This window comes from Lepisosteus oculatus, chromosome 24 (assembly GCF_040954835.1).
Source record: "Lepisosteus oculatus isolate fLepOcu1 chromosome 24, fLepOcu1.hap2, whole genome shotgun sequence".
NCBI lineage: Eukaryota > Metazoa > Chordata > Actinopteri > Semionotiformes > Lepisosteidae > Lepisosteus > Lepisosteus oculatus.
Window position 1 is genome coordinate 5373216 of NC_090719.1, and position 17101 is coordinate 5390316.

Genomic DNA, 17101 nt, shown 5'->3' on the forward strand with positions numbered 1-17101 from the left:
TGCATAAACGTTGTAGATCCTTTAGAGAAAATGAGGGCTGTACTGTATATAAATATGCATTAAGTATTTATCTTTCAAATATGACCGTTTTTTTGTTTCAAGAAGAAAAATAAAGAACAACGGGTCTCCATGGTCGGTGGTCTTAATTCTGCGGCGTGCTCTCTTCGGCTGTCTGATAAATAAGAGGTGTGAGACGCAGGCAAATCGCGCGTTCTCGACTGTGGTGCAAGCATCACTCGCGTCCACATGTGTACTCAAGACAGTGGCGTGCTTGAATACAACAACAGGAAAAGGTCATTTAACCGAAGTAAACCTTGCGTTGTAAAAGCTTCTCCGCATTCGTGAACCCAACACTAAAGTGATTAGAATAATATTTTTTTAAACCATCTGAGTCCTTCGCCCGCGCAAAAACACTCACAGGGTAGCATCAGCTTTCGATTAGCATTAGAATACCCCCCGATTTCTGCAGCACACCTCATCGCTTCAACGTTATTTTGACTTTCCCCTCTGTGCGCGTCCCCGCGCAGCTGTCATTGGACGGCGCGGGAGCCCGCATGGTGCTCTAGTCTGTGCAGCAGTTCCTGGCCATTTTGTAGAAACAGAATGAGGAGGTGAGTTAAGGAAGATATAATAGGCGGAATAAAGACCTCAAACATTATCAAACTCACTGTTGACTCAACTATTGAAAAGCCCTTGGAAACCGTGGATTATAAAGAGACGATCGTCTTGAAACCATGAGCTGGGGGACAGAGCTATGGGTAGGTATTTTTTGTCATTATTTTAGTTAAGCTGTATTGTGGAGATAACGGTTTCACGGTATTGTGCAATGGGGCTACATGATTTGTGGATGAATTTAATCTACAACTGGAAAAAGACTGAATTGAAGACAAATTAACTGCTCTTTCTGATACCATTAATGTTATACTTCTGACACGCGTTTTATTTTTGCTGTTATTGAAAGGTGGCGGATGTGTAAAGCTAACATTAGCATTAGCTAGCTAATGCGGTGGTTACAGACGAGAATCTTTTCTGCAGATTTGTGCCTTCTCAGAAGCATTACAGTGCTTTTTATACAATAGAATCTCCAATGTATACAATGTATCTCCATGGTAATACAACTAGAAATGATAAAAAAACATAAAGAAAAGCATGCCGCCTTTGCGAGATGTTGTGCAGTAACAGTGTTTGCAAGAAGTCATGGTAGGACAGAGCAGACTGTCCCACAGAGTTGGATAAGTTCATTTGCACCAGTTTACCAAATGATCTTTACAAATGGTCATCTGCAGGTACCGAGAGAGCAATCTGGATTTCCCGACGGTACAGGCATAACAGTGTATGATTAGTCTGACCATATTAAATAACCGAGACGAAGAAAAATCGAATGTGCTCGAATATAATGAACATCTTTTATTTGATCTATGCGTAGTTTAACAAAAATACACGGCATTTGTCTACATTGCGTAGTTACTAGTAATCACACACTGCAGTCGTGTGTCGTGCGTTCTGCTGCATTTGAAGTCAAAATACTGTATACACATTAACCTACAGTATAGCTAAAGCGTTTTAATTACAAAATCCCCGGGTTTTCTTCTGCTCTTAAAATCGATAAAGATTGTTGAGTCAGTTTGATATTTTTAAATAACGGAGTGGGCGTGACAGCTCCATGTCTTTCTCAGCAGGTTTGATTTGACTATGTTCAAGCTTAGATGTCAGACGTACAGTACTTTGAGTTCTCGGTTAATTAGCATTATCATTACAGTACAGTTATAAAATATTATTTATATTGTTTAAAGCATAAGAGCTTATTTTTGACAGTAGCTATCATTAAATTATTGCCGCTATATTAATAGATCCAAACTTCTGTTCTATTAAAAATGTGGTTGCTGAAACATAGATTACACAACATAGATTACATATAACTACAGTACGTACGAAAACAAAGCACGTAGACTAACATGAATACGCATCCCTTGGTAATTATGCTAAATTATTTTTTTCGAGTTTGTGCTTTTGTCCTGATTGCATTCCTTGTAGAAGGGTAGACTATACACTTAATCGCAGGTTACAAAAGATGGGACATTTTTGCACCCTTCTGTCTTTGCAAGAATTTACAAGAGGTAGGATCAAAGAGTAAACACATCGACCTTCTTGGAAAGGAACGCTGAAAATTTTCATAACGTCAAGCGCCATGCCTTAAGCAAGGACGGAAAATTGCTATGAATAGTTGGAGCTGGTATTCAGCAGTTGGTAAAGTATCAGATCTTCAACCAATGAGGTGATCTGACGAATTGACCAAACCAGTCAAATAAGAAAAATGAATGTCGTTTGGGTTAACTTGGACCTAATTCCTTTTGGATGTTAATTGCCTTACCCAATTGATCTGTTTGCTCGCTTGAAAATACAATGCCATATTTTACGTTGCATTACATATTTATGAAGCATTGATTTGTATTATCAATCCACAAAATGACATTGTTTTCTTGGGTTTTTCTTTTCATATTATAAATGCAGGCTTCTCAATTACGTAATCCACAAACTGACATTTTATAACACAAAATAAAGCTTTGCAGATGAATATGCGGTGGTTTGATTGACGTGATTGCTTTATTTAGCCTTCAATTAAGCGAATTAGGGGCAGTCTGACTAAGGATATCATTAGTAAGGCTGTGCCCTGCGGTTTGTGCTGCAATGTCTAGCGTGGTATCGGTAACAGGAAGAGCGGGAGAAGAGCACAAGTTTTTGCAAACGAGTCGTCAGGCCCGATCTGGTGAAGCTGAGGTTGTGCAGGAGGAGTAACGAAAGTGCTAAACTGATATAAATCGGGTTTGGGACATGGAAGCTGTTTTCTAAAAATGGTTGATACTAACCTTGAACCTTTGACTTCGCATCAAGTTTAAAGTGCGGTCTTATTTCCGCTTAACGACCTGTCTGTTTTTGTAATCCAGTAAAGAAATCAAGCAATAGTAGCATTTGAGGTGAATTAGAATTATAGTGTTTAAGGTCAGCATCATGCACATGTAAAGCAAAGACATCCAATTGACCGAATTACATTCTCTACATTCGATAAAATAGAAAAGAATGCTTCTATTTTCAAACAAGAGAAGGTATACCTTTATTCCGTGAAAAGCATTTTTAAGGTTCTTTGCAACGCAATTTATCTGGTTGAATAAAACTTAACTGTTCGTTCCTTTCTAGGGTTAGTCGGGACTGGGTTTGTGCCATGAACTCCAGCAAGTAAAGATTATAGGACTGCTGTTGCTATTTTCGTTGAGTGTTTTTGAACAGACTTAGTACGGTAAAAATAAGAAAAAGCCCTTCCCTTTTCTCACCAGCGTCACAAATCACGAATAATTACAGATAGCTGAGATATGCTGAACCTGAGATGAAGGTTCGAACTAGTCTTAATGAGGAAAAAAATGTGTTAGAATTTATTAGCGGTGATAGCTGGAACTTGTGGGTATAAAAGTGAGGAATTTGTCCGCTGTGAAGTCTTCACATCGTTACTAAATGCAGGCTATTCCTTTGCACACTAGTTGTTTGAATGTTCTCTGGTTGTGACAAGACATTTTCTCCTTTTAGTAAAGCAGCAGGTTACAGGATATCCTTTCCTATTTATTATTTTGAGTCATTTGAACTCAAACATCATTTGAGTAGGTCATTAAGACAATTTCTTGTGACCAGTCAGCTCAATCTGAGGCTGAGAATAAGTGCTCGTGATTAATAATACATCTCACGAGATGCCCTTTAGGTTCAATTGCTTTTCCCCACCTGGATTTGAATAAAATACAGCCACCCGCGATGCTTTCAGAAGGGACTGAATAAACATTGTTGAAGTTCACTTCTGAGGGTTGTAAGTGGAAGAATTGCAGGCAGGCCTGATGTCAGAATCTCTATTTGTTTCTCTGTTTTTATGAGTGAGGATGTAGGTGACAGGATACTGCCATATCGCAGCTATGCACATCAGCGGAATGATGCCCATTTGGCACACGAGGGTCTTGGAGCGAGACAGGTTTTGAGGAGGCGGGTACATCTGTTAGTACATCTGAAGCCAGTTTAATCAGAATGAGAACTTGGTTGTGAGAGGCACGTATTCTAAAACACTGACAATTCCTGAAACTGAAAACTTCCTTCATTTTAACTGCGACAAGACTGAAGTCATGCTTATTGGCACCCCCCATCAACTTCGTAAAGCCAGTCCTGTAACCCTATCTGTAGATGGTTCTGTACTTGTGCTTCAATCTAAATTGAAAAACCTTGGGGTTATATTCGATTCCGGCTTAACATTCGACCCACATGTGCAGCATACTGTTAAAACATCTTTTTTTCACCTTAGAAATATCGCTAGACTATGCCCTATGCTATCATGAACTGTGGCTGAAAAGCTGATCAACACATTTGTGTTCTCTCGAATTGACTACTGTAACGCTCTACTTGCTGGGGTATCTAAATCTACTCTGAACAAACTGCAGTATGTCCAAAATTCAGCAGCCAGAATCCTGACCAAGTCTAGTGCAAGTGTTCACATTACTCCTATCCTGGAGTCCTTGCACTGGCTTCTGGTCAAGTTCCATGCAGACTTTAAAACCTCATACTCACCTATAAGGCTCTGCATGGCTTGGCACCTCAGTACCTGTCTGAACTTTTATCGCCCTACTCCCCACCTTTCAACCTTCACTCTTCTAATTCTGGTCTCCTTACTGTCCCCCAAGCCCGTCTACATTGTATGGGTGACAGGGCCTTCTCCTGTTATGCCCCCAAGCTCTGGAACTCTCTCCCCAAGGATATCAGAGAGTCACCTTTTCTAAACTCCTTCAAATCCAGGCTCAAAACCCTCTTCTTCAGAAAAGCCTTTACTTAACTGGTTCCATCCTTCACCCCTCTGCTTTTCTTAGTACCACCATCAATGGTCTCCTCTATATATTGTAATTGTGTTTTAACTTGTGTATTCTTCTTATTTATTGTTGTTGTCATCCTGTAAAGCGCTTTGAGCAGCCACCTTTAAAGGCGCTATATCAAATAAAGTTTATTATTATTATGAGTTCCTCTAGCAGAACAACGACATAGCACTGTACTAGCTTACACTGTAACCCACACCCAGTAAAAGCATGATGTTTGTAATGACACATGTCAATCATGCAGAATTAAGAGTCTGCATCAGGGCACTATGCTTTAGAAGCGCTACTTATTTTGCAGGGTGCAAGAAAAGATAAAACAGTATTAGAATCAGAATTAAAGTGCCAAATGACCCCAAAAATGAAAATTCTGGAACCATGAGATCAATTAAAAAAACATTTGGAGTGCTTCCGCTGTTGAATGTCCTTGATAAAAACAGCAATGGAAGATCATATCGGTTTTGTATTGAGGCTCTGCCATCACAGTCGCTTTCTGTGCACCACCTGGTGTTAAATGAGACCCACGGCTTTAAATAGCTGTACGTGGCGTGGCATAGCTGGTGTTGTACGCCCACAGATCTGCTTTATTTTTTTGCCATTCGGCCACAGTGGTTACCTTTGCTGGGTAGGTCAGTTATACTAAGTACTAAATAGTGGGCTTTGCAATCTCTTAGTGTTCTAGTGCAGGCAGAGGGCCCCAAGCCCTAATGAACCAATGATGTTTGTTTCCTTTTAAACTACATGTGAAACAGTAAGGCCACTTCCCCAAGAATGAATTTTGTCTTTGCTATACCACATGCATGCAGCAGTATGTCACAGATAAAACCGTTGTGTGCAAAAGTTTGGGCACCCCTGGTCAAATTGTATGTTTCAGTGGGTATATAAGTGAAAAGAAATTTACACCACTTCTGCATGGTACAACCTTAAATATGATATCTTTAAGTAAATTTTAATACAGTTTCTTCTGTTTCACTTCTGGTGACTTCATACGTGGTGCCAGGTCTCTCCCTGAAAGTATTTTTGCATCCTGTGGGTGAAGGGGAATTCCTCTTGTGCACAGTCCTGTGTGTAGGAGAGAGTGACATGGTGCCTTGCTCAGTCCTCAGTTAGTATTTCTAATATCTTTTACATATTAATCTGTCAGAAACCCACAGGAAACCCTGGCCCATGATTCATCTTGCCTTCTGCTTATTGCTGTTTCATACTTCAAATTCAGACTTGTGAAACTGCAGTGGCTAAATACTTGGTTAACTCTGTATGTCTTTTAGAAACAGCGTGATCATTACAAAACCAAGCTGTACAACACTCGATTTAGGAACAAGTAATAGGTTTTTCCATGCTGGAAAAAAGAAGAGAGAAAACACAACGTTTCTGCCGTGAGCCTTCTTCAGGTGTGAGAGAGACAAGGCAGTAGGCAAAGGTAAAGTAGTGGGAGAACAAAGGCTGGGAGGGAGGAGGAGTGAGTGGCGGGAGCAGTGGACAGAAAGAGAGGCCAATCAAGAGTTGTGAAGTCAGAACAGGTGTCGTGAGATGTGAAATGAAACTTCCAATGAATGGAAACACTCGATTTATGTGTTGGAACGAATGAGTGGGATTGTGTTGTCGGTAAATTGTGATGATGATAGTTACAATGCTAATGGAATCATATTCTAGTAAGAAGCTCAGGGCTGCATGTAGGAAAAGTCATTTGATTATGACGGCAGTTATGTCACCATGCAACTCGCACCTGGCAACCCGCTGAAGGTAAGCGGGTACTGTACCTGAATGGGAGACCTCCTGGGAAAGCTAAGGTTGCCGCTGGAAGAGGTGTTAGTGGGGCCAGTCGGGGTGCTCACCTCACGGTCGGTGTGGGTCCTAATGCCCTAGTATAGTGATGGGAACACTATACTGTAAAAAGGTGCCATGCTTCAGATGAGGCGTAAAACCAAGGTCCTGACTCTACGTCCTCATTGAAAATCTCAGGGAGTTTCTTGAAAATAGTAGGGGTGTTTACGCTTTTGTCCTGGCTTATAATCCCCATCTATGAAGTAGCTTCATTACCCTTCTCTCTTTATCACTGACAGATGATGTGTGGTGAGCGTCTCTGGCGTTCTTTGCTTACTGTCACATCATCCAGGTGGGACCTACATATTAGTTGTGGTGGATGGGAGTGCCCATTCAAGCATTTTGAGTGGAGTGTCCAGAAGGTGTAAGGAATGATTATTATGAATTAATATATGAAATTTACAATGTAAACACTGTTTAAAGACTTATGCTGTGACTAAATATTATTGTCTTGGTATGTGGTATATATTATGCTCTGCATATAAGAATAAGTTTATAAAAAATGTTAGTACTCGCAGCATCTGAAAAGAATCTGTTCCCAGTATTGGATTTTGTTTGTATGTTACTAAACTATAATTCAAGTAACTAAAATGTTAGACGGCCTTTAAAATGTCAGCTCATTGTTATTCCTTCAGTAAGATAACCTTTTGGTGAGAGGGAAATGTGGACTTAGCAGAGAGAGGCCTTCAGAATACTATTTTTATAAACTCAGTAAGGGTGTTTTTAGGCAGGAGAGAAAATTCAGATTAATTTCTGATGAAAGTGTACTTCCTCTGCTAAGTTACTGTTTGACTAGATACTAAAATGAAGTGCAGTAAGACTGGGGAAAAGGAGGTGCTTCTTTGCACAGAGGGTTGTGGGAGTCTGGAATAGGAGTCTCTCCTAGCCATTTGTAGAAGCTGAGATTTCTTCAAGAAATGGCTGATAGAATTCGCCACTAGTGATCAGATAACCAAGATGGCCTCCTGTTGTTTATAACCATTTTTATCTTCTTGTAAGAAGTCATTGTAATTTTGGAGAGCAATGTTTGAACTGCTATATTGAGACAGACATAAAAATCATTTTCATAAAAGATTGTAGGAGGTGTAGGAGTTTTTACTTTCCTCATCAGAGTCAATGTACTACAACTAATAAAAGTCAAACGTTCTTTCATGTGGACTGCAGATATCAATTCATTCATCACAGGCTGTGCAAAGTGTTTCTCACTTCAAGCAGAGGTTTCAGAGGTTCAGTATGTCAACTATTCTAGTGCGATAAATTTAGATTTCTTAGAATGGACTGTGTAGCTGTTACAGTTGGCTAATTTTAATTGGTTAGAAACTGCTTCACTAACCTACTCCTTGGCCAGCAGGACATTTGTGCATTGAAGTTTAGAAAAATTGCTGTCTTTGCAGTGGAAGTAGGACTGAAATGTTCTTGCTATTATAATTTTTATTATATAATTATTTCATTTATATTTCCCCCCTCCCATTATCAGTGGAAATAGGACTATGACAAAATCATAAATTTGTCTTTAGGCTATTGCATGTTCTGTATTTCAGAAAATGTATCACTAGTAGGATTGGTATTTAAACCATGACTTAGGTTCCTCTTTTGGAAGCACGTGCCTGCGGTTAAGGAGTCCATATGATTAATGATGTATGTGATGGACAAAAAGTAACAAAACTGTTACAGAATAAGAGCATCGAGAGTGCAGAAGTCTAGTGCCGATGGGTTTTAAAACCCTGGAGCTCAGGCATTAACCACCTCATTAATCACATTTTATTGGATAAATAAAAAAAAATGTGTTCCTGTGGCGGAATACTGTCTTCTGGTTTTTGTTCCCATCGAGATCTTAATGATTCCACTTTCCTGTTTAAGGTATATTTGTAAATTTGCTTGAAAGGTCCAATGGGATTTGTAATTGGTATAAATTCTGTACTAATTTCTGATTTTCAGAACTGACTTTATTCAGGTGAGTTATCCAAAATATACCGAACTGGTTCCCTGCAGAAGGAAGTAACTGCTACTTGTATACGGCTGATACATTGTTATTCCTGCCTGTGTCTGTTCATCAAGATGTGATCAGCTTGTGAGAGCCCTTTAGTCAGAAATGGCAGCCAGCAAGCTGAGGAATAGCTGTGTAAAATTCTGTGTTGAAGTTGTTGGAAACAGTATCCTGGGATTAGGCCATTTTTTACGTTCAGGGCTGAAGAAACAAGTTAAATAAAAAACAAACTAGTAAGCAGATCAATTAAGTCATCAATTAACACTGGAGATTTAGAGCTCAAGTGGAATGTAAACCATCATGCAGTGTTTCTCCAGAAGCAGGAGTTAGAATGCCTGGTATAGTCTAACAGTGTAAATACATATAAATAGTGCTTTAAAACTTTGTTTTTGGTGGCTGTTAATCATGCATTTATTTGTGGGGGAAATTGAGAAAAAAATGTAAAATCCAATTCTAATCCAGACTTTGGAAACAGATATTGAATGGTTTGTTTGTCAGAAGGTTTGCCACAAGTGAGCATTTGAAAGCTTGCTGAAGTGTTAACAAGGAATCTGTGAGGGTTTGGATCTTTAATGAAAGAGCAGCAGTTGCTTACTAGTCTGCTGTAACTTTTATTGGCACGTAATTTTATATTCATGTGACTGTCATATGATTATGTAGTTTTAAGCAGAGTAGAATATCATTTTAATATGTATCATTGCAAATCTGTACTGAATTTCTTTTTTTGACTTGTAATTCACTTTTCAATCAGAAAAAATTCCCATATACAGGTACCTGCAGAAACTTCCCACAGAGATTCTGGATTGAACACAGCCCTCTGATTAAATCCAGGTGCAGAAATGGTCCTGATTTTGCTAGACAGTTCCCCGTAAAAGTTCCTCATAAAAAACAGACCCTTCTAATGCCAAGAGAGCCTACTGCATCTCCTGCCATATGTTCTAAACTTTGCAGGTTACGGAAGTTAAGCACATTAAAGGAAAAGGACATTTATTTCTCGAGCACTGTTTATGGACTGGCCGTTAAATAATCTGGCTTGCAGTACTAGGAAAATGACTGCCTGTTCGGTTTGTACGAAAATACGCCCCCTCCCCCTCAAGTAGTGTCTGGACTCATCTGCCCTGTGAGGAAATGTTGACTGGTCATAGATCGTTAACCGTTCAGTGCTGCTCCTGAAGACAGTATAGACTGCAGTCCAGAAACAGCTCTGATAGTGTCTCAGCTGCAGATTAAGGGCAAGTACAGTCTCAGCACTATATTAAATTGTGTTTTAGACACACAGCTATCTAATGCACAGTAAGAGGTAATAATGCCTGTTATTAGAAAGTATTCAAGAATTGAATTTCTATTGAACTTCAGTGTTCTATTTTCAACAGTGTCAAAGAGGTATATTGGGCAGTCTAGACCATATGAGGTAATTGGAGAAAGCTACTCCTTACTGCACCTTATGGTGATGGAACGAGTTACATGTGGCTGTATGGCGGACATAGTGACATACTATTTGTGCAACTTCACACTTTCCCTTCTTTTTAAAAAAGCAAGGATCTCTGAGAAAGAACTTGAAAGCAATACTGAAACCCTGTTAAAGAAGCTTTGTCACGTCCGCAGGACAGAAGACCTGTTACCTTGTCTAAACAGATAAATAGGAAATTAAGAATTTAATGTGATGTGGAGTAAAGAAAACTGGTTAGTTGTGAGTTATGCTGGCAGGGTTGTTTCCATATTTTTTTCTGTCGCAAGGGCTTTACAGAGATGGAAGTTACGTCATAAATTCTTTTGCCTCGTGCATGATCCATGCTTTGCACACAGGCCATCAAAGGGAAAAGTGAAGTGTGTGACATGTGACAGTTGCTAAATCAATTGTAATTACAATCCATGTGAGAATTACTAAGGGCTCAGAGACAAAGCAAACAAAAAAAAATTACTTACAACTCTCAACTTTTAAACTGTCACATTAGGAGTTCAGGGAAGCCTTTGCTCCTGTACAATTTTAAGTAGATGTTTCAGATTGAGTTCCAACTAATGTGCACTTGGTTTGAAATGTCTGGTTATTATTATTTTTTATAAAACTGTACTATTTAATGTAATCGGACAAGCTATTCCGGTTCACACACCATTGTCTCCTAAACTGATTTAAACTACTACTGCAATTATAGTAATTTTTCTCAAAGTACAAATTTTAAGTCTCCTGTATGTGGTTACTTTATAAGAATAAGAATATTGGTGTTTGAAGCAGTAAAAGTGTGTAACGATCCATAGGTTCTGTAGGGGAAGCATAGCATAGTGTACATGTTTCTAGTCTCACAATACATGGCTTGTAGTTTCCAGTTCCCACTGCAGACCTACTGTTGTAGCTTGAAAGAGTTACCTCAGCCCAGTTTCTCCAGTATGAATGTGGACCAGCATTGCCAGGGCGTGGGTAAACCCTGCGATGGATTGGAGTTATGTCTCGGCAGGGAGTGATGTGCTCTCTGTCTGCTTAATGCCACAGGAACCAGGATGAGCTGTGGCCTAGTGAGCTGCTGTGGCTTTAATATGGAATGTATACATTCAATTAATAGCTGTATAGGCTGTGTACTGTGAGTCGAATACTTGATAATGGTTATTACAGAATTCTGAGGGGTTTGTCTACATTAGGAGACCTATTTACTTCATATCTCATTTTGGGGACAAGTGCTCGACACCCAGCCATTATCAGAATGGTGAGACTTGTGGGCGGCACGCCGGACACACTGGGTTGAGAGCTCACAGCTGCTGTTGTAGCTGCTGGTGTAAAGTGTGTCAGTCCATTGCAAAGCCTTGACGAAAGAGACAGTTCAGGGCGGCCAGTCAAATCTTCCCAGCACAGTTCTGGGAGAAAACTGGAGCATCTAGCGTCAAGCTTTGTGATCATGATGAGGACATCCAGACTCCACACAGCAAGACACCAGTCTGGAAGCAAAAATTACAACCCAGGATGCCAGAGCTGTGAGGCATCAGTCGCACCCCAATCTACAGACATCTGAGGCTACAGTTCTGCTGGTTTTGTGAGTGTCCTAAACTTGTGAGTTGCTTGAGTTACAAACAGTATGTTACACCTTCTGCAAACAGTTACATTTGATCACCTCCATTACAAAGAAGGCCCAAGTCAGCAGTCCTAGCAGATGTTTAAAATTAAAGGATTAATATCCCTGCTCTAAACTCGTTCACCAGAGGATCCTAAACTGTTAAAGTGTGACCTCTTACAGTAAGTGTTTACCATCCCCTTTTTAAAGAATTTGTAACCTCATTTTGAAAGCGTTTCACTTCTTCACTGGAGAGGGAGAGGTGATCAGTGCATGAGAGCAGCTGTGAATCTGCTTGTCACAGGGCCTGTTGTTCTTCATGCTTGAGGGAAATGGATGCAACAAAAATTGAATCTCTAGTGAAAGCCCAGCAACTGAAGGTGAGCATGGCCTTTTTAAATCCTTCTTTCAGTGCTCCTTCCCCTCTGTTTGGCTGGCTCTCTGTCCTGGTCATTTGGTGTGGGAAGCATCCTCCTCCAGATCTGAAGGATTTTTCAGACAGACCCACTTAACTTAGTGTTAAATGTTAAAGGCGATATTTAAGAGAAGTCTGCCTCTTGACTCTTTTATTTGTACACCTACTTCCTCTAATGAAATGACCTCTCCTGACATTGCAGGAAATCGAATCAAAAAGCAAGGTGTTTAGTTCAGTGTCTGTGAAAGGCGGGGGTTTGAAACCACTGCAGAATCTAAAAGTGCATTCTTGTACAATAATAGTCACACAGCAGATAGAAGCTTCTTTTTGTTAGAATTGGGTACTGGTGAGCTGATTTATAGACTGTGTGTTCTGTATATTTACAAATCATGCACAGCAGTAATTTCTGTTGCTTCCCAGCTCCTTTTGAAGATCAATTTAGATGATGAAATGAAAAAGTTCTAGAAACTCTAGAAGGTAGCAAGCAAAGAAAATATTGCTTCATCATCCTTCTTGAGGGGCTGTGAAAAGCCCTGAGCTCAGGTCACCTACAGGATGTATCACTGTGTATTATTGGATGTATGCTGGATGTATCATTGGAATTTACTAACATACAGTTAGCACGTCCTGGCACAGCGGTGATCCAAGCCCAACGGATAGCGACACAATGAGATTCTCCAACTTCTCTCCCGCGGCAGACTTTGCCCACATTTTCATCATTTCCAGGGAAATTAGGGACACATCTTCAATTGTGAGGGTACTGGAAAATAATGCTTAAAAAGTTATATTGCAAAAGGTAGTCTTTTACATGAGACTAAATTTCTGAAGTATGAAGTATTTAAATCTGCTAATCTTGTTTTATAGCACGCTTACGGTTTTGCACAACAAAGGAAAGAATTTACTTGTAGTTAACATTGTTGTTTCTTACAACCACTGCACTTCTTTTAGGGAGTAATCCGACATCAGGAAGGAATCAGACATAGGGGTAAAACAGTTCAGAATTCTACGGCCACAGTTACCAGTAATTCTGTCCGAATGATTCTTGTTGATAAATAATATTGTCAAGAGTGATAAAATTGAATTAGTACTTAATTGAAGTCGCATGCTTACAGCTGCCTAATTAATTGAATTGAGTTTTGCCAGTGTAATGAATGCACCATTATCATAGAGAAGCAACTATGACAAAGTTTAGCAAAGCCTCTGTCTTATGTGTTGTACAAAAATGAATATTCTTAAACTATGTTATACAAAAGCTTTTGTTTTCTGAATAAATTGGTACTAATGTTTATAGTGAACAGCGAACTATATCTGCAAAGCAAAAAATCACTATGAAGAATAATTTCTCTGCATGCCTGGCATTAGGTTGATACCTGATGCTTTTGATTTTTTCTGTGGCTCAGGTAAAGCTCAGTTCAGAATTCTATTTCTTGTACGTCTTGTAGCTCCTTGTACTACTGTTTGTTAGCTGTGCATCAGATTTCCTCGGGCAACATGATCTCCTGTGTTTCCTTCTCAGAGTGTGTCCGGACAGAGGTCATGAATACTGAAGAGGGCTGTTTCTGGGGAGGAGGGAAAGATGGAAATAGACAGATCAAGACCCCTATCAGGGCTGCCTTTCTCATTGGTGCTCACACGGGGCTTGCTCATGATGTATGGGTGCCCTCCAGCTCTGGCAGTCTGCCCCTAATTACTCCTCTGAGTGCCTGCTGCTCCACAGGGATCTCAGGGAGTGGGAGGGAAGGTCAGGCTGCAGAGTTGTTTTTGCATCAGTGTTTTTCAATGTACAGTGGGCCCAGGGAGGGAATCCACTGTAGGAGACATTGTGTTGCAGCTCTTTGTTAGTTTGCTGTGTTTTTTGGAATAATACTTGTCCAAGTTTTAGTAATTGTTTTTTTAATTTCATTATTTTTTTTAGCTTTCCACCATTATGAGGCCACCAAGGTGCAGACTGGAAATTGTAGGATCAAATCCATTAATCATTTTTACCTTAGGAAAGTTATTTCCAAATTATTATATTATATAAGTTATATTATTATATAATATTAGATTATTATGTTAATTATTATTATTATTAACCTGGGTCGGAGGAGTGGAAAGATGTCTCTTTTTCACTTCTGCTGATGCCAGTTCAGGAGAGCTTATGTCATCACAACACACTTCTCCCAGGGGATAATAAACCTTGAATTGAATCACTCACATCAAATCACTAAGTTTCTTATAACAACCTTTTTTAACACAGCGTACATTGATGACTGATTTTTATTTCCTTTGAGGGAATTCTGTTTTCTCATTTTGGTATTGTGCTTGATTCACAAATCCTGGTTGGGTTGGGGAGTGCTTTTTGTATCACACAATACTGTACATCATTCCAAAAGCCCTATGCAAAATTGTCGAGCATTGTTAATAAAGAACCTTCTGGAAGGCACAGAATTGAGGGCTAGCCTAGGGAAAATGGTCATGTGGAAGATGTGGCTTGTGAACAACAGAAATGAAAAAGGCGTCTGACACTCCTCACAATAAGAAATAGCAGAATTGAAAAGGTGTTAAAATTTCAAATGGGATGTGATTACTCTAAACTCGTCTTTTAAGATTAAACAGATTTAATGCATGTCTTTAAAAAAAAATCCTTGCATTTGAAGACAGCTTTTAGTTTTTCATTTTGACCTTTCTGAAAGCCATAATATTTTTCAACCATTACTTTTGTACGTGATAGGATTTAGCATAAAGGTCTTTGAAATTGCATGTTGTAGACAACCTATTCCTGTATCATAGCCCCACAGTAAAAAAAACAACTCATATGATAGTCTTGTTTCTTTTCATTATATCCATTTGTGATCTCTCCTATCATTTTTGGCTCATTTGGAGGAGATTTTTTCCTGGTATGCTTCGTAAGAGACAGGCTTACTGTATAAATGCTGTGTAATGTCAGTGAGTCTGAAAATAATTTGTACTCCGCCAGATATTACTGTTACTGTTATATCATATCTCCCCTGTTACAGCTAATTTTAACCTTTACGTTTTCAAAAAGGTTTTTCCACCCAGTGTCCAAGGGGTTGCCTAATACCCAAGGCAACACGAAACCAGGCAAATAAAAATGATCAACTACAAATACTGTATATTTCTTTTTAATTTCCTTTGTGTTTTATGATTTGAGTGTTTGGTACAGTAGATGATTTACAAGGCTTTTTTTTTAGTGGTACTTCTGTTGGAATTGCTTTAATTGTTTCTGATGTATGGGAAAGGTTGGCTATGAGTTGCATTTAATTAAGTTTTACCTGCATTTGAAAAGAAAACAAATAACATATTCCCCTTGAAATCGGGATCAAAAGCTCACTGAAATGAGAACTGGGTACTTCTCTTTTGCAAAACTATTCCACACAATTCTTCCTTTTCTGTAACTGTTGCCTAGCAACCTAGTGAAGTTTAGAATATTAGCCTTATTGCTTTATAGTATTGAAAGAAGAACGAACTTCTGTAATGGTGACATTCAACAGGACAAATTCACAATTGCAGTCAAGGACCTAAATGGTCTCTGAAGCTGTTACTTCTTGTATGATAACAGTCCTGTATTTTTACTTAGGTTATAGTATGTTTGGAAAAATTAAAGTAAAACGTGATGGTATAGTATGTGAGTTCTCAGCTAGTAAATGTGGTTTTGAACAAAAAAATTGTATTTATGGAACGGTAGTTGTTAGGTTCTAACAAAAGAAGAATTTGCCTGTAAAATCAAATTGACCTCTGAGGAAGGATGTTGACAGTAGACTTCCAAAGAAACTCATGAAAGCCATCAGAGACCATGCTGTGGCAGGAAGTTAAATTTTAACATGCAAAGTCTTTTCTTTGGCTTTTCATGGATAGATCTATTTATTATATGTTTGGTGTTTTTATTTCCCAAATGCTTGAAGTTAATAAGTAATTGCACAGCATTAACCTTCCACATTCACATGGGCTGTTAAGTTAGAAAATGAAGCAGTGAGGAAGAAAAGGTAAATCTAACAGTAGCCGTAAGAGAATATGAACAAAAACACTAACTGCTTTAAAGAGGCACCGTCTTTTTCTCCTTTCTCCCCTCAGTATTGCAGAATTCCTTCTGGACAGAAAAAAGCAGAATTTGTGATATTGAATCAACATTGAGCTGTTACGTTTTCTTTTTTGAGTCGAATATTTTCAACTTCTCTAACCGACAGTGTTAGGCAGTGCATGGCAAACATTAATCTGGAGCTAGGAGCTGTTCAGGGGTCATTGGAATCTCCCAGCGATTTCCTTACTCCTCTATGGGAGTGTTGCGACAGAGTTTGCAAAAAGGGCTTTCTAAAGACTGTAAAAAGGACAAACCTAGAACTAAATTTCCCTCAAATTCAAGGCCAGAGGCAAGCCTGTACTGTGTATACTGTATTTTCCTAGATAATGTAAGATGTTTAAGGGCAGAGCCTCTGGAGGGCAGGGGCCACATTAGGTTTTAAAGCCTTTCAGTCACTGTTGGGCAGCTTCATCCCTGAGCTCCTGTGTTTTTCATTACATCTCATTTTGAAATTTCTTCACTGACCTATGTTGATAAGTAGTCTCTAATTTTTAAGCCTTGATCAGTTGCTAATTAAAGATAATTTGAAAACCTATAGGAGTCTGGCCGTTCAGTTTTCCATCCATGCAAAAATCTGATTTTGTCCAAACAGCTCAGCCTAGGACTTCGTTCATTGGAGTACTATTTGAAGTTTATTTCTTGTTCAGTCTAATTCAAAAGCGAGGAGAAAAGAAAAAGAATGCTGATACAAACGCTGATTTGGCATGGAAATGTGTCACCGAAGCCACTCCTTTTTTGAACAAAGTACAGCATGTCAGAAGGAGACATGTAAGAGGAAACATGCACGACACAGGAAGTCAGTTGTGAGGATGTGATGAGTTACATGCTTCAGGCTGAGCTAGTGAGAGCAACACTGGCTGT

The 17101-nt window shown here is 39.2% G+C and overlaps 1 protein-coding gene across 1 annotated transcript in view; it reads left to right on the top strand.

Moving 5' to 3' along the window:
• Positions 1-540: 540 nt before the first annotated feature.
• The window catches only part of fnbp1b (formin binding protein 1b), a 113223-nt gene continuing 96662 nt past the window's right edge, over positions 541-17101 (top strand). Inside the window, exon 1 of the mRNA XM_015366606.2 lies at positions 541-758. Within this exon, the coding sequence (XP_015222092.1) occupies positions 735-758 (24 nt within the window). The 5' untranslated portion in view covers positions 541-734. The remainder of the gene's footprint in view (positions 759-17101) is intronic.